Here is a 25,808-nt window from a genome sequence, read left to right on the forward strand (position 1 = left end):
TCCACGGTCATCTCCCTGACAATAGCTCCAGCAAAACCTAGAACAACAAACTGTGAGTCAGCTGCTAAACCAACTGTGTGTCTGTGTGAGATGTGAACAAATCTGTAAGCGTCTGTGTCATAAGAGCACAAGAAATGGCGTGTGCGTATGCCTATGTAAGGAGCCTTTCCGACATCTAAATTCCACAGTGGAGCGGAGCTGGGGGGGGTAGTGGAATAGACCTTTGGGGAGTAAACAGGAGACAGCCAGATAAAATAAGTTAAAGGACGTACCAAACTGTCAGTGTGTGTGTGTGTGAACTGTGTGTCTTCCACGCTGAATATGTACAGTGGCGTGGACAATGTTTCCTAGAGCTGAGAATGTAGACTTGAGTCCAAACAAATCTCTGGAGAAGGAGAAAAGCCAAGGTGCTGAAGATGAGTATCCAGTGCTTTTCCTGGCCAAATCTGATCTCATCTTTTGGGATATCAAGCAATATGGCTAATCACATCTTCCGCAAATACTAAACTCTAGATCCCTGACTCTGTTTACATCTAATTAACTTCAAATGAATCATTCACAGGCCTTGAGTACTGAACTAGATAGATGAAGTTTCAGATCAGAGTCTTTTTACTGGATTTTTTATTGTATATTCCCCAAGAACAGTCCAAAAGAATAGCTTGTTTCTTTTTGACTCTTATTGTTTTTGAGCTGTGATTATTTCTTTAATTATAATGTGCAATGTTTAGCACGTAGCACAAACAAAAGAACAATGAAAACTAACACCAAGTATATGGAAAATTGTGTGCTCCACTGTGTCCCGACTGTGGGTCTGTTTGTAAATTAAGAATTTACTGCCTTAAATGAGCCCCGTGGAGTCTTCAAATAAAAAGTTATATTTACATTCAGTGTTTCTCAACAAAGCAAATTATGTGCATGCCTGTGGTATCACAAACATGGTCATTGCTTTTCCATCGCCATAAAATATTTGCAAATTGTATTTTTTTCTTTCCTATTTAAAACCATACATTGTTAATACCATTGTTTACTAGGTATTAACCTTAAGGGGAACTGAGAACAACAAGGACAAACCACACAGATATTTCTGTCTTTGCAGTCGGAAATGAGCATTAATCTGGTCGTGGTATATCACGCATTATATGATTTCACTGACTGGCTGAAACTGGAACAAAAAAGTCTAATGTGATCTGATCGATAGTCAGATCGATGCTCAGAAGTGTTGCTGCTAATTTCACAGATGTTTTAGTTACTGCCTTCAGATTATACACTAGAAGAAATATGATTGGCTAGGTCAGAGTTTTATGTGAATTCTTTCCAAACTACCACTGAAACTCTCACACTGTATTGAGCTACAACCATCACATCCAACCACTGTCAGCAATGATTCAGTAAACTGTGACAAAACGGTTCAAATTCAATATACAGTGGATAAAGTAACTAAGATGGTAAATCAAAACCAGTCTTGAAATTATTTATTTTAAAGATAAAGATTAAATGTTAGAAATGTTTCAAAAACTGTATTTTTGACACTTTTGAATGAAACAACAAGATCGGTTATTACATCAACCTTCAGTTAAAGCAAAAAAAGGAAATAGTAGGTAATGACTAAATGTAATAATTATATGAATAATTACTCTCTAATTATTATACATCTAATGAATTGTTTGATTAGAATTTTAGCATCTTGCTATAATGCTACCTTAAATATAAGATTATAAGGAGCAACTATGGTTCTGACCCTTGCACTTTATTTTTGACTATTTTGTAAATATTTCACACTGAAGGTTTCTGGAGTGACGCAAAAAGTAACACAGCTTCACTACTAATGTATGTTCTAGATGCAACGATGAGTGTTTGCAATTTGTTGGTGCTTACCCCAGCACAATAAGCTCCCCATACTTCACTGGCACTTTGGTGGAAGCGGTGGTGGAGATGTTTTCCTGCTCTGGGGAGTACATTGGGCAAGGCTGATTGAGGTCTAATGTAAGAGGGGAGATGGGTGTAATCCAAGAGGGTGACAGGAAGGGGAAAGGAGAGGAGGGAAAGGTGGAAGGTGCTGATCGAATGGAGCAGGAGGGGAAAGGAGGAGAAGGAAAGGGGAAGGGTCAGCTTAGCTTCAGCTCAACCCTCTCATGCTTCGTGTGTCCATCGCTCGCAGTGCTTGTCCTGCAAAGTGACAAAGAAAGGGTGAAAATGTTAGTTTACTCATGATGACCTAACAGCTAAAAGCAAAATTCAAATCGGATTTCTATGTTAGTTTATGTGCTTTTTCTGGATTTAGATTTAAGATAATTCATACACTAGCACGTTCAGTGCTTTTGTACTTGTTGGGCAACTACTGAAAATGTAGTAGTGTTTATTAAGCGTGGACCTGGGAGGAAACTTCTGCATTGTTCAACAATGCACTGCTATGTTGTCCAGCAAGGTGCTGGCCAGTAAAAAAGTAATGGCAATGTTTGCAACTTCCTGGTTTTCTGTATTAATTGGCCCTAAAATGGGATCTGATCTTCATCAAACTCACAAATATCAACAAACACAATATTTGTATGATGATAAAACACAAGTAGTCATGATTGTATTATTCCTTTAATGAACACACCTAATAAACATGCATAGCAATGGTGGGAAAACTAGTGGCAACAGTGTTCTAATAACTGCCTCTGGCAGCAAAAACCTTAAGCAAATGCTTTCTGTACTTTGAATCAGACCTGCATGTCATTTCGAAAGAATTATGGACCTTTCTTACAGAAGTACAAGCCCAATTCCAAAACATTTAGGGGGATGTGTAAAACGTAAATAAAAACTGAATGCAATCATTTGCAAATCTCATCTCATATTTTAATCACAATAGAACATAAATAACATATCAGATGTTAAAACTGAGACATTTTACCATTTCATGTAAAAATTTGCATTTCGAATTTGATAGCAGCAACACATCTCAAAAACTGTCTGTAAACATCTGGGAAGTGAGGAGACGAGATGCCAGAGTTTTAGGAGAGGAATGTTGTCCCATTCTAGCTTTTGGGTTTTAAGATGTGCACAATTTTTCCTAATGGTGAAAGGTCTGGACTGCAGGCAGGCCAGTTCAGCGCCTGGACTCTTCTCCTGCGAAGCTATGCTGTAGTGGTGGATGAAGTATGTGGTTTAGCATTGTCTGAAGTATGCAAGGCCTTCCCTGAAAGAGTCGTTGTCTTGATGGTAGCATATGTTGCTCTAAAACCTCTGTGTACTTTTCAGCATTGATAATGCCTTTCCAGATGTGTAAACTGCTCAAGCCAAAGAACACGGCAGCGTTTCTGGATCGTGTTCACATATAGTTTCTTCTTTGCATGATACAGTTTTAACTTACATTTGTGGATAGCAATGCGAACCATGTTCTTAACCCAACGCAGTGATGTCCAGCAGGGGAATCATGCCTGTTTTTAATGCAGTGGCCACCTGAGGGCCCGAAGATCACACGCATGCAGTTCTGACCTTCTGCCTTGTTGCTTGTGCACAGAGATTCATCCCGAATCCTTCGATGATATTATAAACTGTAGATGTTGGGATCTTCAAAGTCTTCGTAATTTTACATTGAGGAACATTTTTCTGAAAATTTTCAGACTCAGTTTGTCACAGATTGGTGAACCATCTTTACATCTTATACCCAGTCATGTTACTGACCAATTTACCTAATTCGTTGTCAAATGCTCCTCCATTTGTTTTTGATTTGTGGCAATTACTTTTGATGCCAATCTTACAACTTTTTTCTTACAAATTCAAAATGAGCTAATATTTTCCATAAAATAAAATGTCTCATTTTTAACATCTGATATGTTTATATTCTATTGTGAATAAAATATGGGTTGATGGGATGTGCAAATCACGGGATTCTGTTTTTATTTATGTTTTAAATATCCTCCTAATTTAGTACATCTACTGTGAAGGCCTTTCTCGAGGTAATTCCATAGCATCATAGACTCTCCAAAAGGTGGATTTGGCATCTCTTAAGCCATCTGCAGTACAGTAGATTTACTTTGATATGTAGGGTTATTGCCCTGTTGTCTAACCAGCTTCTCCTGAGTACAGTCTGCAGACAGCCACCCTCACATTATGCTGTAGGATACCATGATAAAACTGGCAATTAATTTTCCCCTCCACAATTGGAAGGGGTCCAGGTCCAGAGGCCACAAAGCAGCCCCAAATCAAGATGCTCCCTCTATCATACTTCACTTTTGGGACAATGTTTTCTTGTTGGTATGATGTTCCCTTTTTATCCTATCATAATATGTCATCATATGTTCTTTCCAAACAATTCTACCTTTGTTTCATCTTTCCATAAGACATTTTCCCACTGGTGTTGTGTAGTGTCAAAAAAAGAGTGTGTGTAGTTGACACATGAAAAGAGCTGTTAAACTCTAATGAATCCTTCAAGTCTTTAGCTGTTACTCTAGGGCTCTTTTTTTTGTACCTTATTACAAACATTTGGCATCATGCCACTGGAGTGATGTTGGCTGGGGGCCCACTCCTACGGAGAATAGCCACAGGACCAAACCATCACCATTTACAGACTGTGTCTATCTGTGGATTGATGAATATCTAAAGTCTGTTAGACTACTGTGTAACCCTTTTCAGGTACATGCAAATCAACAACTCTTGATCGTGGGTCTTCAGAGATCTCTTTTCTGCAAGGCTTGGTTCACACCAGATGCTGCTGCTTGTGAATAGCACACTGGCACTGTTTGATGGTTTTAATAACTCAAAGTAGCTCTAAATCACAACTTCATTCTTGTTTCATTAATTAGAGTCAACACCTGCCATGATTTTTTCCACAGTTGCTTTGTACGTCTATTAGGTGTGTACAATAAAAACATGAACCGTTATGAAATATTTGGTATTTTACAAATCTTTAAACAAGGATCTGTTATTCAAATTCTTAAATCCTGGATCACATTAATCAGCTCACCAGTACCTGAAGTATTAAGCCCCAATCAGTGCACCCCAGTGCAATTTTCACAACTGTAACTAGCTGTTTAAATTTGATTGTAAATAAGTGTGAAAAAGACGTGAAGTTTCACTTGTCACTTAGCAAGGAACTCTTATTGGTAGATCAGGGAGCTTGCATGAGGACCTCTACCTCATCATGTAGCATGTAAAGCATAACCAATGACAAGTGTAAAGGTGCAGGTGGTGCATTTCTACATGTCAGCAGTGGGATTTACAGTAACAAGGATCACAGTGCAAAGGGAAAGATATATATAAATGCAAAACACACCCACACACTACAACTTTCCAAAAATCTCCAGCTAATTGAAATGACTACAGCAGAGAGCAGCGACATGACTAAAGTTGAGAGTAGAAGTGTCTTTGCTAAGTCAGGTGGGTGCCTGACTTAAAAGCAAATGCACACATAATTCTAAACACACAGGAAATCACAACAAAGTGATAAAACATGTGAGAAACAAGATTTCCTATTACAGGAAGCTCAAGGGTTTAAGTTCAACCTTTCTTGTAAAACATCCCCTGTATGCTTGGCTGGCTTACTAAACTATAACATCCCCACCACATTTTCAGGCAGTCATCTACATGTGAAGCAAAACATTTCTCTTACAATTCCCAGGGTTTTTTTTTTTTTTTTTGCAGAACCACAGATGAATAAAGCATAGGAGGTAGAGTGCTGGGAGGGGCTTTGTTCCCATCAGATGGATTGGGAGAGGTTTATACAGGCCTTCCAAGGAAATATTTTTTTCAGGCATGTCAGACAATTTCATTCAATCATTATTCACTACAAACTAAAGTCAATGTTTGTTGGAACAAAATGTACAATCAACCCTATATTTCAGTAAGACCTAAGAGCTGTATTAATGATTTAGCTCATGAAAACCTAAAAGAATAACATGGACAAACTACAACCACAACGGTGAAATCACCCATATCAGAACAGATTGGAGCAATATTTATGGAAGAATATCAGAAACAGAAGAAATCGCTCATTACAAAAGATACAACTTGAACTACAAGAAGTTGTGTAGCTGCCTTTTAATTTGATTTAATTTATTTTAAAACTGGAGGATTCCTCTCCGAATAAGGAAGGGAAGGATTTGTGTAATGTCTACAACACTGCAAAAACACAGTATAGTCATGCATAACACAGTAAATACCATTGTTCAAAAGCAAAAACATCATCATCTTAACATTAACATCTGTTAAAGGGTTTTTGGGGGGCATTTTTTCTTATCTAATTTGACGGTCTATTAAAGGTATTGCTTCACGGACTTTTGTTATTTGATCAGTCTTGATACACTGTGGGTAATGCTGGAATTTCCAACTATGGGCTCACGCAGCAGAAAAATCTTGACCTGCAAATATCTGAAAACAAAAAAATATGAATCCTGTAGCAAAAACGATCTACAGAGTCAGTTGTCAACAGCTACAAACCTAGTATATTGTGGGTATCACACCATCAGCATCAGTATAGCTGTAAACTGCAAACAGCAAAATGCAGAAAAGAGGGTAGAAGTGTAACACTTTTGGGACAGTCAGAAGCCACACCATGGTTCCATATTTTCAAGTTACGACAAGCACTTCATGTACTTCATCCAGTAACTTCCTATTGACATTCTAAACAGAACTCAGCAGGTGGTTTGAATGGTTTTTACAGTAAATGTGGGGTGGAGCAAAGATGATGTATTATGGTTGGTGGCAATTAAAAACAAATGCCTTGAGGAATGCGCAGGAAGAAGGGGGAGGTGAGGGTGGGTGGACTGCAAATGAAAACGTGGATGTAAGCCTGAGCCCCACCCGCTCCCCTGACATGCAGTATTATCAGTGAATACTAAGTGTTTTTTTATGTAAAAGGCTCTCTGTACATATGCACTCACATGCACATAGTCCAGTGTCGAGGGAGCTGTTGGCTGACTTGCCAGGAATTGATTTTTGCCTATGGATCCAGACACTGAAGAGCAAAAGACAAACAGACCCCAGTGTCGTTCAGTTCTGTTATTTAACACATGTCCACATGCAGGATTTTATTTCTGTCTCAACTCTTTTTCACAAACTAAAGAAAAAACAACCTAACAAAAACAAAAAAGATTGATATGCCTCTTCTTTACGGAAACAGTTTTGAGTGACAACTTAATTTTCTTTACATTCACTATTGAATGCTCTCCTTCATTCACTTGGGTGAAAACATGTCTGTTTTTTCAATGAGCACTAGTAATTAAAAATGGTGCAGACTGAGTGAGTAAATTGTTTCAAATTGGTGTCTCTAGCACAGATGAGATTCTGTGTATAACTGGGTGTGTATATCTTTTTTAAATGGGCCTGACTAAGCTTTTGGCCTTTGCAACTCTGCATGACACAGAGCTTGGTGTGGCTGTGTGCCAACTGCTGCTTAGCTACTGAGACACATAGTCTGACAACAATAGATTCTGGCCTCAGTGTGACTGACTCTGCTGGTCAGGGTCACTGATTGCAACAGTGTGGTGCTGACAGCAGGAACACAAACCTCACATTTTCAAAAGCCCTTGTAAAATTTCTCTGCAAGAAGGCGTAGATGACACCTGCCACTGGTTGCCTACAGAGCACAACACGAGAAAAAAATGTACAAGCACAGAGTCTGAAGAAAATATATACATGTTTTCAGGTTAATTCGTTAATTTCCAGATGAGCCGCATTGCTACATGTCAAACTGTCCTATTTAGCATCTGCCAAAGAGCAACACACAGCCATGCATCAACCCACGATGTCATGACATGAGTTGAGTGAGGTCATGAGTCCTGCACAAGGGTTTCATGTTGAGTTAAAAGGTGTTTAATGCTTGAAAATTCTACCATTATGGTAAGTCAAAGGGTGACACACTTTCAGGATCACAAGGCAGGCTTCTGTGGAAACAAACAACTTAAAGGCAGTGTTTCTCTGCCGATAGGTCAGGAACCAAAATAGGTCAGGAGATACTTTAACAGGCCACAATGTGGATAAAGAAGTAACAAGAGATGGAACTACAGTTAGGGGCCAACTAATCAGAAAAGTCTACTGCATGGCAAAGATAAAGGTAAGCCAAGATACATAACTGGATAAAATTTAGGGACCCAACTTTCTTATGTGTTTTTGATAGTTTCATTGATAAACAATAGCGTAGGAGAAACGAAGCAACAGCACATGATCACAGTGAAATCTGAAGTATAACACCAGAGCAGTACCCTGATACTTAAGGGAAGGTTCATATCATCCAAAAAAAACACATAGTTTACAGATATAAAAAAGGACCGTTCATTAACACGATGAACCTACACTTGACTTGCAAGTGTGGTCACACAACACTGAATCGCCCCTCCCAACTCCATCTTCAGGTCACAACAGTAAGTGAAAAATATTTAAACATAGATTATTTTATTCACGTAAGCTACTGTGAATAGACAGGTTTTATTATATTTATATAGTTGAAACAATTAGCTAAACAGAAATAAGTGCTAAAGTTAAATGCTGTGAAAGTCCTATTACAGTATAGCAAAGGATTTAATTTGGGAGTGAAGCCAAGCTTGATATGGACATCCTTATACTGTTCATTATATAAGAAAACAAATACTGTGAAAACTAAATAAAGCAATTTCAGAAAACAACATTTAGTTACTGCAATATTTTTGTAGGGAGCTTGTTTTACAAACATTGGGGAAGAGATGGACACAAGCATAAAGAAATGCAGGACCCTGGTGTAACATCTTCGTTACTGGAAAGTGGTAATAATATCCTCCTGATAAAGTGGGTCATCTGATCAATAAATAATAACAAATGCCTAGAATAGACTCAGTGAAGAGGACATGTTTCCAGCTTTCTGGACATATAGAACTGTTTAATATGAAGAACACCTGCTGCTAATTTAAAGGTAGAGCATATAATCACGTTTCAGCAATTTGACAAGCTGTTCAGAAAACTGCTAGTTATGTTTTCTCTCGTCCTGTGTTTTGCTATGGCACTCAAAGAGCCAGTGATATTCAACCTGCAGGGCTAGAGTGAATTTTAATACAATGTAGGCTAGAAACAGACAGCAGTTATGTTAGTGCAGGTATATGCATCCAAAAATTAGAAGTCTATGGGAGGAAAAAAATTAAGATCATCTTATTACTTGTGGCCGTTGTGATCTTTGTCAAAGCCCTCCATCAAGAAGGTCATCAGATACCTAATCATCCCAGTATTACTCTCTTACCACATCCTCAAACACTCTGAGGCTTTTAAGGCGTCTCCTACCTTTCATGTTCCCTGTGAGCGTGAGGCTTTGAGCTTCCCAGCTGCTCCACGCTGAGCAAAAAAATCACACGTGGTCATAAAAAGCTTACAGCACAGCGACAATTTAGCAAAAAAAGAATATCTCTCTCTCTTTGCCTTTCCCTCCTCTTCAGTCCTTTCATCTTTACATCCCTTATGACAAACAGCTTGTTTGATGAATAGACTGTGATGACAGAGGAGATGAGGTATGCTTTAACTTCTTCGGGTTATGTGTACACAAAACTAAGTCCCTATTAAAGCTTCACTGTGGTCTCAATATCATTTTCATAGGTCCCATACCCACAGATCATTGAACAAAGACATGCTCAGGTCTAAGTAACAGTCCTGACGAGACACATTTACAGAAGCATCAAAGCTCCAAGTAATTTCTGCCATCAGCAGCACAAGCCCCATATCCAGTGCTGAGATTAGTAAAACTACACATTGTTATTGCTGCTAATTTTAGTGCTAAATATTTTAAATCAATGTAATGCTAAACACGATTCATAGCTTTTCTTTGTACAATAAAACCTCATGGTAGTGTGTAAATTAGGACTTTCCTGAATATCACTTCTTGGGCTCTGAGTTTTGGTGCTAACAGTCAGCAAATATTTTCCACACTTCAGGGGCTGGAGGTCAGGTGGGTCACAAATAAACAATGATGAGAGTTGAATGACTCGCAAAAGAAAGAAAGAAAAAAAAATTAGAAGGAGTTTGATCTCAAACATAAAGGTAGATTGGGAACAGGAATGACCTACCATTTAACAATCAGTATTTGGCTGACCCTTTGTGTGACTGGTGTATGACAAGCTGATCAAACAGCTGATGGGGTATTTATCTGCAACTTAAACGCTGGATAGTAGTTGAGATGGATACAATCTGAAGTGGACCAACAACATCAAAGAAAGAATGATAAAGAGCAGCACAGGTCTTGACACACTGTTAAACAGGCATGTGGGTTTGACTAAATTATTATTAGTATTAAATTAAACCTGAATCTAGTTCAGAATCTGCTTATTAAATACTTTAACTGGTAAAATGCCATATTCAGTTCTTAAACCTAAATCTAAACTATGGAAGTAAAGTTTTTACCACATGTATTTTTGACTGCTCTGTGGTGTTCATTAACCCCCTCATCACTAATATTGACCATCACTGAGGGGTTGCGTTGCAGCTACAGAAGCCATAGAAGCTAAAGCAAGAGCAACACAGTGGAAAAAACTACCATCTTATTCACTAAATATCCACTACAGTATTCACTCATGTTTGGTACGCACAGTAAACTTAACTGGTAAGACAAACTGCCACAGGTCACAGAAACTGGGAAATTTACATTGTAATTGTGCAATAATCTGAGGCCAAGCATTTGGGATTAAATCATGACAAAGGGAGGGACCTGTCTTTTCCCTTTGTCATGATTACCCTCCTAAACATAGTGGAGTTGTTTCCTCTACTCTGGAACGTGTATATCAGTCCACCTTGTCTGTCGTTAACAAAATTAACAATACAATGATGTATTTTCAAGTATTTATATATAGGGCAAAGCAGGAACCACAAGCACATGACAAACAAAACCAAAATGAAACCAAAGTCAACCAACCAAGAAAAATGAAATTCCTTCGCTACTTCAGAAACAGTGGGTGTTACTTTCCAGATGCTTTAATTTATGATAATGTTAGCTATAATACATGCTCCCACCCACATACATGCTGTGAAACACAGGTTAGGCTTGTATTTCTAGGTGTTAACCCAAGCCTCTTTGCATAAAGAATGGTTACATTACTGTTTAGTGAGGAGACTCACTGTAGGGATTTCCCCGTTAGAAAAATAAAATTAATGACATGGCAAAATTTACAGGAAGCACCCATATACAAAAAAAGAATTAATTCATTTAAAAAATTTGTGAGAATGAATTATCTTTCATCATGCATGGTTACTTTAATTTATAACAATAATATTAATAGATCACATTGCTAAGTATCAGCCAGGCCTTGTCTCCTGTAACTAAAGCTTGCTTCCACTTCAAGGAGCACTCCAACCAACTTAACCCGTATCCTGTTTGAAAAGCAAGGTCAGTCTTTCAGCTCAGTGGAAGTGAAAAGAAATATCTTTGAGCTTAATGTCATGGCCTCAGGAAACAAGCCTTCAAGGAAAAGAGGTGATTAATGCTATACTCTAACCAGAACAAAACAGCAGTAGAAAGATCTCTTGGGAAGAATGACTGCAAACAAATGCTTCAAATGAGAAGCATTTTCTTCCTCCGACAAACACAAGCTGCTTGTAGGGAGAGCCAACTAGCCAGCAAGTCTTAGCCAGTCGTCCAGCTCACAGACAAAGACCATGTGTTTTCCTAAAAATGATAAAATGATAGCCTCTGCCAGATTTTGATTTGCCATTCAGAAATTAGTTTTCCAGCTAGTCAACTATTGCTCAATGTGCCAATGTATAATGACTGAATGGGACCAACTACTACCTCCTCATCTTGAATATAGATGACATAGTGTTTATCTAAAAAGAAGGCAATAAAATGTTAACTCTGAAGACAAAAACTTTTTAGGGGTACTAAGATTCATTTGAACATATTCTGCAGATTTGTAGATTTAAATGCAGAGACCAAGCCCTGGCCAAAGGTTTTATCTCTGCAGCAGCTATTAAGCAAGACACAATGACAGATAGCTATGCAATTAAAAGTGAATGTAAAATTATTCTGATGCAGGTATCTCGGTGAGAAAATAACAGAATGAGAAGCCTCATTGGGCCTCATAAAAGAAGGAAATAACATGAGATGAAAGGCTTCATGGAGTTTCTTGGAATATTTTTCACTTTTTCCAGATGATGAATAAAATGGAGCAATGCAGCACAGCATGAAGGAGCTTTTGCCATTGTAGGAAAAGGGAGGACAATGGGGTCTGACCATAAACCTCATAGTAGTACTTGTCTAAAAACAATTGCACAGCACCCAATAACAAGTCAAGGCTTGTGTTAACCCTACCAATTATAATTAAGTATTTTGGATATTTCTGTTTAAGTGTGGAAGTCTGTGTGTGTGTGTGTTTGTCAGTGGGGATTTTAATCCATTGTGAGGGTTTGTAATGCAAGTGAAGCGCATTTTTTCGTGCATATGCAAGTGTTTGTGTGGGCACAAGCTTGTTTTCAGACGCCCTAGGTCTGGTCTCTAGTGTGTAGAGTTGCATTGGTAGATCAGTGGAGAGGGATTGGTTTGCACACTGTGAAAATTAGATGGTCGATGACTCGGAAACTGATCTGTGGAGATAAGGGGGAGCTGGCAAACATGACGCCAGATGCTTTTTTTTCTCATTTCTCCTTTCAGTCTCCTCCATGGTCAAAGTTGTCAGATCGATGAACATGAATAGATGGCATCGGCATTGCAAAACATGAAAAGACAGAGGAATGAGAAGGAGAACTCAATCTCCGTCTCATGGGACATGAGAGAAAAGTGGGATTTTTTTTGTCCAGCATTTTACAAAATGCATTAAAGTGTGCAAGAACATATGCATTTGTCCAAAAGAGTGGCTCCACTTTACCTATGCCCGTTGCTAGTGTTGACATTAAAACCTTTGATGATGAAAAGGTTCTTCTTTCTGAAACTTGATTAAAAAAGTAAATTAAAAAAAGCTTTAAAAGAGTAAACAATGGATAACTAGTTATTAACTAGTTATTGAAAGAAACAGATTTAAGTGTTTCTACAGTCCACTGAGAATTAGACAAGACAACTTAGGCAAACTATGACAGCATGCTGACATTTATAAAAAAGCTCATGTAAACTTATCCAGCTCTGTGGACATAATATTACCGTCACTTTCACTCATCTGAGAGAGTGAGTTTGTTCCAGGATTAACATCGGACAGTTAATTCTTCCCCTAGACATTTGCTGAAGAAATACCAATTTGAAGTTTTAGGCTCTCTTTTAAAGCTAAAGTTCAGGTCTGATTTTCATAACATCCCACTGTGCCTGGGTATGGGTCTTTTTTGTTTTTTCCACTGGATATGGTCCAACACTTAAATTCAATATTTATATTCTGCTACATAATACATCTACACAGTACACTTAAAGACTAAAGTGGGCCTTCATTAAAACTAGTAAAGAAACCAATTTTTACAATACATATTTGACATCTGCTCTACATTAGGTAAATATATTCATAGTACTGAGTAGCAGCACTTCAGAAGCAGGGTGCACCTGCAGAATGTTGCTAAAATACAGGGACAGTGATGTAAACCAAACCAAACACAATAGAGTGATGGTTCAGAGGACTGTTGGTTACCTGCCAAACTGAGCAAATGACAACACGTGCTATGTAGAAAAATCTAAAATTTTCCAGCGTTTCAAAAACAGCGTTTCCAGCCATCTTACGCTCTCTTTCAGTGGTGTGAATTTAGGTTTTAGAAAGAGCTTCAACGCCTCCCCATGTTAATTTTTTTACACTTAATGTAAATATTTTAATGTATTTATTTTAATCTAAGCTGCTTTTTCCTGACTCCCTTGGGAAATGATCAGACTCCTTTCCATTTGCACACTAGATCTCAGAAAGAAAAAATAAAACTACAATCTTCTGTCTCTAAATAAACACACATTAAGTACAGTTTTGTGGTAGAATATTTTAACCAAAGCAATGCAGTTGACACTATAAAACCAGCAGAAGACCTTATGAGATGAAAAAACACTAGTAATGCAATGTTACAGAAAATGAATGCAGCATGAATTACATCTCTAAACCTCAGCTGGGTGTACACTGATAGATAAGTGTGCATTATTAATACAAGCCAGAGTGTGAACTCCTGGCATGTGTTACTGAGTGGGTGCTTTGACACTAGAATAATATAGTGGTAAGGTGTGAGTGTGTGCATGGTTAAAATTAATATTTATTTTGATATTTTACAGATCAACTGGATTTAGATCTGTCCATACAAGACATGCTTCTAGCCAGTCTGCTCAGAAGTGATTTACAGGATCAGCACATCAATGGACACAGAAGTCCCAATTCCCTGCCCACTCACAGACAGGCACACACTTCTCAAGTTCAATGGTCCCCGGCGGTGAGCTCCTGTCTGTCTTTGTGCCTGTGGTCCAGTATTTATACCAAGATGGACTGAAGCAAACCTTGTGCCAGAATCGCAGGAGACCTGTGACACATGGCTTGGGAAGATGGAAGAAATAACAATAGGAACATTTAACAGACAGACACACAAAGGCATTTTAGAAAACACTAGAGACAAAAAGTTAGTTAACGTCTAGCTAAATTTAAGTAGTACATCACCATCAAAATATACTTTGCACAACAAACTCAAAGTACTAATTATGATAAATATAAAAACCTTATTTTAGAATGAATGTTATATTAGTGGATTTAAATTACTTGCATTAATGTGTATTATCATGTAAATACATTAGGCTATTTTAAATACTTTGTATACTGCATATTTAGAGCATTTTGTTTATTATCTGTTCCTTATCTGAATCTGCAAAGTACAGTGGTTGGTATTCAAATTACTACTACTTACTACTACTAATAATCTTATTCATATACATGTAGAGTATAATATCTTACTTTGAAACGAAGCAGAAGTAAAAGAAAAGCAAAAAAGGGGAATAGTCAAAACTGTACTTTCCACCACTGTCAGCTCTACATAAAACTACACTATCCTTAAAACTGTTTGCTTAACTGAGTACAACCGTAACTTGTAAAACAATGTAATATGCAATCCAGAGAAGAACTAAGAAATGCTGTTGATTTTTGAAGAGCACAAAATTCTGAATAATTTGAAATTCACATTTGTGGAGCTTTTTTTATTTTTATCTACACAATGACTTTAGCAACCATTTTGATTATTAGTTATTGAATTAGTAGTATATCAAGCAAAACTGACAATAATTTTGTGGTTCTAGCTTCTGCAATTATAAACATTTGCTGGTTTTGTTGGTGTCACTGTGAACTAAGCACTTCGGGTATTGGAGTTTTCGTCAGGCAATATATTTGATGACATTATTTTCGATTTTCATGTAAATGTTTTAATATTTTAGTCAATTATTATAGATATTATGGTATATGTATATTATAAATTATATAGCATTTTTCTTATTCCCAATGCCAATTCACGATGGTTCACATCAACATAAAACTAAATTGATGACTAAGGTTAAAATTTGGTTTGGTGTAGTGGGCTTTATAATGTGCTACAAAACACCACCCTATGTCCTTAGACAGTTTAATCATTTGGGAAAAACCCCTCAAAAAACAGACAAAACTATTAACCATCAAGCCACAGATAATGTAAAATGTTAATGGAAACCCTAGAATGCTGATACATTTCCTGTCAGCAAGGTCTAATGAACATGACAAGCACCAAATTCGATTGCATGTTCCACATGAGTATGAGCTTGTATTAAAATATTCTTTGCTTGAAAGACATGCTTTAAAGTCAAGCCATCATACAATTTACTCTTTGCAGCATGATAACAACCACTAATTAGCAGCATGATCCAAAGAGCCATCAAATGCACAGCGTATCTGTCGTCACTGGATCTGATTTTGTTTGTCTGAATCAAGAAACTGTGCAGGACTGTAATTCACTCTGGATGAGAGTCTCCTACAGTAAAAGCCATTAACGCTGCTTACTCAAGATGCCACACACATGGTCTATAAGATAGGGGAATAAAATATTAATTAGCTTCAACCCATCTGCCACTTTTATGTGTGGTAGGTTAAATTTCCTTCCTTATAACGGAAACAGATTACAAGACATCCACACTTTTGTGGTGTCTGGGCACTTGAGAGTAACCATTAGCTTTAAACAGAGAGGTTATAAAATGTCACACAAACCAAACCACTTCCCCATGTGCCATTACCAACACAGTGAGTCTACATACGCACTCAAATGGCCAATTTTTTTGCCATGTTGAGCTACTTTTAAGACGCTCCTCTGTAGCTGAGGCTATGACAGAATAAAGGAGTTCTCAGTAACAGGGCAGATTAGAATAATCCACTTGGTTCTGATGCCAAGCACTTGACCAGAAAGCGCTGCCACAACAACACTCACACTCATCGGCTATAAACAGCAAGGCATGAAATATCTGGAGAGGTTCAGGATAGGACTTGAACATTAGAAACAAGGTGAGGAATGTAAACCTGAGCTGTGCTCCTGAAAGCAGATGTGAACAAGGTGAAGATGGCATCAAAGCCACCAGGCCTCACACTTAACAAAACTAAGACATGATGGCACATAGCGAAACTGTACCAGGTTGCTAAAAAGGCAGCACACATCACACTTCTCTGACCATTTGCAGACAGGAAAATCACATATCAAGAAGGTGAACAATCCCCAAGACTAGCAAAAGTGTTCAAATGTGTTTCAAGTACAGCGAGGTCCTGTTTTTCCCAGACAGCATAATTCACACCTCAACTCTCCAAAAAAGACTGGAGCCAGACCTTTCGGCAACAAAATCCTGCTGAGAATTAAATTAAGTAATCAACACAAACAACCAGTCGCTCTGGAGGTTTCAAAACACTAGAATCTCCACAAAATTCAAGAGCTAGGACCAATCCTATCAAAACAAGGTTCTCAGTTTGAGCCTGAGGCACTGGATGGTTGGACTTGTCCACGGTCAGCCTGTCTGCAGACTCAGTAGACCAGAATATATGTCGGGTACTTAGTAAACTGTAAAAACTGGTTAATATAATTCATGAACAATGTGCCATGTCATGCCAATGGTTCCTTCTTTCTGATCCATGCTTTATTGTTTGATAAAAGAAGCTTAGGAAAAATTAATTAAAAACATTTTAAGTTACTGTTTTTACTTTGATTTCTATGAATATCACTTAGAACATCTCAGTGAATCAGACTTCCCAAAATCTAACTTCGGCTGCCCTAAAATAAAAACAAGTGGAATAATCTTGGATTCCCAAAAAAGTGGCTAACACACAACACCCCTTTTGTCTGACAAGTGGAAGAAATGCCATCTGCTGCATGTAAAGTCGCCAATTAATTTGTCAGACATTTCCAGAAACAGTCTTATGTTACATAATATTGCTTGATTTGATGATTTAAATCCAGAGTCCAGATCACTAGTTTCCCAATAACACTGTACTAGTTAGAGTGCATTTGTCAAAATAGTTCATTTTTATCCAAACAGTAAATCTAACAGGACCATACCACAAGGACGCAAAATGTCACCAACAAGTCTTATGTTACAGTGACAGTTGGTTTTGTGCTTTATTCATTTTGTAAATAACATAGGTTTGCTGTCTGTATCAGAGCAGCCTACTGGTTTTTCTGTAGGCTAGGCTGTGAGAGGGAAGGACAGGAAACAGAAGGACCAGTGTTCAAATTACAGTCTCATTAATGATTCAGTAGGAAGAACAAAGACAGATGTATGCACACGGACAACAAACAGCACTGTTAGTGGATGTGCAACAAGACGTCCAAACCCAAGTAAAATCCTCGACACAGAAAAACACAACAGGCCCCTCTAGAGCAAATCACTCTTTTACGATTGCACAAAGCATATAAAGTGACATAATGAGTGCAGAGAAATATGCATTCGTCTGCATTCAGTGCACTATATGGAAAAATACAAAACTTACTATTATTAATCTGCTGTTAACATATGGGGCATTAGCAAACAGGTTTTTAGTACTGTTAACAACTGACAAAAGCGCCTTGATGCTCATTGCTGCAAGGTGTTTTTAAGGTCATGTCCTTCATAAATACATTTCATCTGAACTGCTCTGCTTTCTGCCATCTCAGCCTTTTGCTCTACATTCACATACGGACCTTCATTACAACATTTTAGTCAGATCAGTGTCTGGCAACAGAGCGAACACTGCTAAGGTCCAAAACTGCCACACATATGCATATTTAAGTGAAATGTGAACTGCCTGCAAACAACAATAACATATTTTGTATGACGCACAATTTCCTGATAAACTCCTCCACTACATTACTTTCCTTGTAGTTGATGGTAAACAGAGGCTTTGCATACAGTAACTGCCCAACAAATCTGAACTTCCTCATCTTTTTATTGACCACTGTCGCCATTGTTGTCCGCCTCCATACTTATTTTTACTGGGCTGTAGGGTGCACACACAGAATGATAACGACAGACCAGAGTTCGGACATAATATGAATCTAGGGCCCAGACGGGATATGATTTGAAACACATTACTTCAGCATGTAATGTGTTTGCCAAATGAGTGATGGCACATGCAGTGTGTTTAGAAAAACCTTTTCATACACACTGTTTCATCTAGGCTGTAGGCAAAATACTGTCAAACTGAAAGCTCTTGCACTGTCAGTGAAAGGTGAGTTTCTCTGGGGAGGCAAGAGGAACAGTTTATCTAGCTCTAATTGTGCTGCACCTGGTGATAGTTTGTAATCATTAGCCTCTTGTCCCACCAAATGAGAGAAGCTGGTCCTTAGTGCTGCTAGCACTCAGGCTTCACTGGGGTTAGTTTGGGTTTTGGCAGTGCTTCCATTTCAGACTTCTGGCTCTACTTTCAAGAGTTTCGAAAATTACTCAGAGTTGACATTTCTGGAAATAAGTGGAACATAAAGTTTATCTTTGGTCTAAACAACAGTTTTCCATATTATTTGATAAATCACACTAAAGAATAAGCAATTCTACTTGTATTTCGTCTCTCAGCAACTTTCTGCCGTTGCTATGTTGAGCACAAGGACCCTCAGACTTTTGATTATTTAATGGATTTTCAGCAATTACTGCTCAGTCTTTCTCTGCATTCACAGAAACAGCAGAACTCCCCAGGGAAGCAATAGCCTCAACAAGTTGCACACACAAGCTCGTCTCAGACAGGAAAGTTGGAAAGTGCAGCAGGAAATGACAATCATGCATGATCAGAGGAGAGCTGATAATTACAGGTCTGTCTGTACATGTGAAGTGTGTGTGTGTAAGAGAAGGTTTTATCAGTAGTTTCAGCTGCAGTCATGTGAACAAACTACATAACACGGAAACCACAAAGACAGTATCTTGAGAACCTTACAAATGAATGCACACACCCTCACTAACCTTTCCTTTCACATAACCTCAACTGGGCTTTCAGTTTCTGGTTGTTAAAGAGATTTTAAAAGAAAGTGATTTTAATTCTGATAGCAAAAGGAATTTAAGATCCACACAGAAACAGTTTGTGGTTTGAATCTGATCCAAGGTGTCAAAAAACTCATTGCAAACATGCAAACTGAAAAGTGAAGGGTATAAAAAGCTTTGTCTTTCTCAGCTGCCATCAAGTCATCAATAGGAAGCTGACATCAACTTCCACTTGATCTGCTTTTGTTTAAATCTGGAACGTTTCAGTGCTCTACCAGGCACATAACAAATCAAACTACAATAAATCTAGTTGGGCAGTAAAATACAGTGAATTTTGTGATGTATTTGACTAAATTGTAGAATTACCCTTGATTTAGTGGGTACACATCACATGTGACAAATTGTCCTCTGATGTTTTGTATCGTTTAGTATAAGATAATAATTTAACCATAGTTTTAGAAAGATAAAAGCAACAAATCCTCACAACAGAAAAGCTGGTACCAGTAAATGAAATTGTTGTTATTAATAAAATAATTGCCAATTAAGTGTCGATATGCCATGTATATGTAATATTAATGCACAAAAAAAATCGAGTACAGTTATATGAAAGACCACTGAAACTATGGTTACACATTGACATGTGATAGATGACTGTAATATAAAAAAACTAGTACTACTAATATTAGTGTGCAACTATCTAAAACACTTTAGATTTTTAGATGTTTTTTGCTTGATTTATGAGAATATAGGACAAGAAGAACAAATAGCTCTGCAACACACGAGGAGACATTTTGACAAGCTTAAAACCTCAACTGTAGCAATGTCTCCAGTGCTTGGAACAACATACCTGCCACGAACCTTTGTGCAGTGAAATTTGGGGCTGTTTTTAAGTATGATGTTAAATGATTAACAAAAACATGTCATAGCCTTACTTTTGAAGGTATCCTCACATTATCTTTAGCGTCTAAAATGTTTGCACATTTCTGTATATACTACAATGACATTAGTCGCCCTCAACCTAGTAACAGACAGAAACAGTAACAAACATTTTCACAGAACTCTGAAATAGTAAAAAGGAAGCTATTCATAAATCCAACTGGCTTGCCATAAGTAATAAAGCTGCCTATGACTACTGACCTTTTTGAAATGCACTGAACAGCCTCACTATGTTTAAACCCACACCTCCCTCACTTTTCTGGCTCAGGCATTGACAGCAGGGGAGAAACCTTCATGTTGCTTTCAGTGACTAGTAAGCAAACAAAGGACTCTCCGTTACTGGGAAACGTTGAAAAATAAATAAAAGGGACAGCAGTGAGAGAATTACGTTTTATTGTAATAGAACAAAATGGCTGACCATACTAACCCCTGTGCAGAAATAGAATACTAAAATAGCTCCTTAAATAAATAATAAATAGTCTCCAAGAAGAGCAAAATTAAGACAGGCAGTGTGATAAAAGGTGTAGGCACACACAGACAAAGGGCTGCACATCATTGTACAACCTGCAAGGTACTTTCTCTGCCCATGTGAATATGTGTATCTTTCACTATGCAATCCTTACATATGTTTTAATAATTAATGTGGCTTGGGACACATTTTCCCAGACCCTTGAGTTTACATAATTCATATGCCAATATGAGGAACCATCTTAATGGCAACAGATAATAACAGAAGGAAAGTTGAGAGATTTGGCTGCGGTTTGTTTTTCTTGTTGATGTATACATGCAGTACCTTGATTTCTTATACTAGGAGGTAATTCTAACATGAAATCACTATTATTGTTACCTAGAGCTGCAACAATAGGGCATCTAACTAATTAGTTTTGACAATTAATAATTAAGAGTCAAAACTACTGAGACTGGTGACCTGTACAGAACACACCCCACCCTTTGCCCAATGACAGCTCTAGTACCCTGCAGACACTTAAAGGGATAAGCAGCTATGATAATGGGTGGATGGATGTCATATTCTACTAACTTTGGCTCCTTAGATGCCTGCATCTTCTGGTTTAATTAGACATATATGATAGTAAACTCAGTATTTTGGGTTTTACACCCTCATGAATCTGAAAGATAACTTTGGTCCTTGGTAAACTGGAATGGGCATTTTTTTCTTTTTTTGGGCAACTTTCTGACTTTCTAATTATTGCTGATTATTAATAAGTAATTCCTGGCTTTTCAAATAAAAGGTATACTAGACAAATTATATATATATATATATATATATATATATATATATATATATATATATATATATAAATATTGACAATAATTTGTTAATATAAAACACAGTCAACAGATTAATCGATAATGAGAACAATCAATGGTCGCACCCCTAAACCTGTTCAACAAATCCACAATTATCTTAAGGCTTATCCCAAGGAAGAGAGAGAGAAAGAGAGCAAAGAGATCTGGAGTTTCTAGTGACTTCTTAGGTCAGTCAAAGGTTGAGAAGTCACACACTCACTGTGGTACATACAGTATGTTGCTAGGTTGTACAAAAAAAGCTGACAAGAAGGATAGTATAAGAGGATATAAGAGAATGGTACTCCAAGCACAATCTGCCTCAAGCAACACTGTGGAAAAACGCTGGTGGTTTAATACTACCTCCCCCTCTTTTCTCCTCTACCTCGCAGAAACAAGGCCATAAAAACGTGCCCACTGTCTGACCCACTTTCCATGACAGACGTAATCTCCCTTCACTAACTTCAGCCTGTTTATCAGCAGCCCAGCAGAGAGCAACTAGGATTGGGAGGAGGGTGCCAAGCTCCTCACGCGCAGCAGGGGGAAAGTTGCTGCTCAGCTGTGCCGATGATTACACCCAGAACTGCCCACCGTGTTCCCCCCCACCTATCCCTGATGACACTACACGCCACAAGCACGTGCACGAAAACAGATAAATGCAAACACTTCCCAAAACAAAAGTCTCCTCTCCTAAAGAGCACACAGTACACATCATTAAGGTTTAAAAGGTTGCAAACACACACAGCCGTTTGGCATGCTATTGACTTGGTTGTCTGAATCTCAAACACACTTACCATCCAGATGTTAACCACCAACATGGCATGCATTCATCCCTTTCCACTGAGCAAATATGCAATAAAAATAGGTTTCCACACAGTTCAACATCTAAATTGCTGTGGTTATTACATTTGTCCCTTAATCCATGTTAATCTCAACTCGTTTTGCAGCCCTTGTTCACTCTTTACTGGACAACTGCTAGATGAACATGTGGAACAGTGAAATGTGATGTTGATTAAAGTCACTACCACCATTTCCACTGTCTTCCACTATTTTCCAGAAACGGAGTTTGGACACCTTATTTAGACTAAACACACAACACAATCTGGAATAATTTATGAAAATCTGTTAGCAATTTTTTGCAACCCAAATAAGACAAATGTTTTATTACACTTAAATCCAAGTTTCTAAACATTTCCAGTTACTCTTTGATAACAAAATGTGAGAAGAAGGAACTGGTTATTGATCCTACACAACAGCCTCAGATGCCATGCGATTAATACTCTCAAATTCTTGATCATGTTATGAAAAGTAAGTAGTTGCTTTCCTGTTGGCAAAGTTAGCATTTTTTAAATCCTGATATATATATATATATATATATATATATATATATATATATATATATATATATATATATATATATATATATATATATATATATATATATATATATATGCAATATCAATGCTGCTGAATTTAAAAAAAAACTAAAATCAAATTTCTTAAATTATATTTATTACACTGCAAATTAGTTATTCTGTTATAGCATTTTAAATCTGTTTATGATCCTACTTGATTGCAAACCTGCTGAGCCTATGAAAAAAGCACGTTAAATCTTCAACTTAAATTTAAACATTTCGAGTAGTCAGTAATATGGGGGTTATGAGGTGATACAGCAATCCGCTCAGGCAGAGCCTAAGAGGCCTCTGTGTGTCCCTTCAGGCCAGGTTACCACAGATACAACCAGCAATGAGCCTCCATTAAGACATTAGAGCTCTCTCTGCACTCCTGTCTGACACCATTGGCTTTGGTTTCCTCGCTGAAATTGAGATTCTTAACTATGCTGGAGATCAAACACACACACACACACACACACACACACACACACACACACACACACACACACACACACACACACAGACAACCCACCCAATGCAAATGTGCAGATATACACTCTCCCCAGTTACATGGCTGAGCCTGTGTACCAAGCACTTCACACTAGAAGTTATTACCATTTATAGGACTGTGAGAATGCTGACTTTAAATAGTCATCGAAATAGTTCCTCCTCATAACAGTAAAGTACTGTTTTAGTAGGTATCAGTGTTACATCTTGTGTCTTGCATAATATGTCACTGTTAAATCTGATAGGGACCCAAATTATTCACTGTAGTCCACCAGCCAAGTTATTATTGCACGAAATTGACAATTTACAAAAATAGAGCACTGGATGCACATGATTCTGTTCTATGTTTGCAAGACCATACATTATATCTTATTGAACACACAAATAAATTCCTCCATCTATTATTTGTTTACTAAGATTATTTAGCAGCAAGATATAAAAAAATGTAAACAATGTTGTCTTATTGTCATTTTCACTATTAAACTGCTGCAGTACTTTATTGCAGATGTAGGATTGTAGACAGATGTGACAAGTACGTAGATGCAAAGTTTTAGTATTCAATGCTTGTTTAGCAGGTAACTATCATTTAATAGTCATGTACCATATGCCATATGCCATCATATTTACACAAAATCATTTCTGCTGGTTTGCTAAATGAACAAACTCACTGCAAGAATGTAATGCACTGGGCAACTACCATTGTCAAAACATTTTCAAAAACCTCAAGTTTCCTGATTAGTCATCTCACTGGCAAACAAATCATGGAAGATGGAGCTAGTGCACCATGACATTTCCACACAGGGAGGGAAGGTCAGTGAGATCTGTCTCAGCAACAAAACTTTAATCAAATCTTTGCTTTCCAGCACAAAGCAGAGGTAAAGACAGGACGAAGGAAGATGATGAGACAGACAGAGACAGAATAAGATGTGAAAGAAAATGAAACAAAGGGGGAAATTCCTTATCGGCCACTATTCCCTTTCTCACCCTCCACAGGTCCGCAGGCAGACTACAGTCATTGCGTACCAGAGGCTTAATGCAGTTTCAGATTTATACTGAGAAAAACTAAAGACCGAGTCCAAACAGGTGCATGTGTGTCTGTGGGCATTGCAGGACAATTGGCAACAATCAGTACCTAAGCAGCTGCAGCATTCCCTGTGATGGCTTACCTGTCGTGCGTGTTTTCCTGAACCAAGACAACTAACGTTAGTGACTGACCACTTCACGGTAACGGAGCCGTTGGCAGCACAAAGCAGCTGACTATTTAAAAACACTGAATTTAGTTGCTAGCGCTAAATTAGCCTGAGGTTAGTATGTGACGGTTCTTAACAATAAGAAACGTCTGGTTTGTCAACAGTTGTACTCACTGAATGATGAAGTCTTTTTATTGTTCTGTGCCTTCGGCGTTGATGATTGTGTTGTGCTGGTGCCTGCTTTTCCCAACTTGCCGAGGCTAGCAAGCTAGCTTACGCTCAACCGGCACAGCAAGAATGTTTCGTCTTAATTTCTCCCCCTCTAACGTTAGGTTGATTTCCCAAAATAAAATGACGGCCTTTTTTTAATAAACCGTAGAATTAACGCAAATTGCGACTTGCAGTATTTCTTCTCTTCCTGGAGTTACGAGTTGCAAACGCTCACCGTAAGAGAAAATATCCACGGTGCTTTATTTTAAATGACAGGTTCTCCGCGGTGTCTCCTTTGTTGTGAGCATCAAAACGTAAACACACAGCTGACCCGTTCTGCCCGTGCGTGGAGCGCCCGACGTAGCGGGAGGCGCACCGAAGAACGCATTGACGTCATCGCAAAGAATTCTGGAACTTGTAGTTAAATAGCATCCTTCACTCAAGTAACAGCAATACATGCAAAAAGATATATGTAGATATATTGTGTTACAAGTTAATGCCATTAATTGACAGATTACATAAGAGAGGGCTGAGCAATTACCTACGTTTAACTTTTGTACTATTGTAGTAAAATAACTATTACATAATAACTATAACAATAACTTGTTTAACTATTGTAGCTCACAGTGTTGAGATACTTTTACTTGACTAAAGTACTTCATGTTACTTTTACTTTTGCCACATTACAGTTTAGAGGAAAACATTTTAACTGACATTTTACTCAATTAATTTATTCGACAGCTGTGGTTTTTCTTGTAGTTTTTCTTTTTTAGCAAGATAATTTTTAATGCACATGGTTAGTAGAAATGTTCCTTAAACAAAAATGAATTAATGAAAGTAATTCTTTAATTAATTTATCAAAGGGGATGCAAACTGTGGCACATAATTTTCATTATTTAATTTTATTTTTAAATATCTCCCAAATTCAAAAGTTATAGTAACATTATAATATTATATAAT

At 37.7% G+C, this 25,808-nt stretch overlaps 1 protein-coding gene across 4 annotated transcripts in view; it reads right to left on the reverse strand.

The window, feature by feature from the left end:
- Window positions 1-25,173, reverse strand: part of peli1b (pellino E3 ubiquitin protein ligase 1b) — a 39,526-nt gene extending 14,353 nt beyond the window's left edge. Inside the window, exons 1-2 of one of the 4 annotated variants that reach the window (XM_067513389.1) lie at window positions 24,813-25,173; window positions 1,876-2,166 (exon numbers count right to left, since the gene is read on the reverse strand). In XM_067513389.1, the coding sequence (XP_067369490.1) occupies window positions 1,876-1,958 (83 nt within the window). In that variant the 5' untranslated portion in view covers window positions 1,959-2,166; window positions 24,813-25,173. Of the gene's footprint in view, window positions 1-1,875; window positions 2,167-6,863; window positions 6,883-24,812 lie in introns of those variants that run through there. The other 3 variants (XM_067513374.1, XM_067513363.1, XM_067513382.1) reach the window with 3 other exon arrangements.
- Window positions 25,174-25,808: the final 635 nt, after the last annotated feature.

This window comes from Channa argus, chromosome 1 (assembly GCF_033026475.1).
Source record: "Channa argus isolate prfri chromosome 1, Channa argus male v1.0, whole genome shotgun sequence".
NCBI lineage: Eukaryota > Metazoa > Chordata > Actinopteri > Anabantiformes > Channidae > Channa > Channa argus.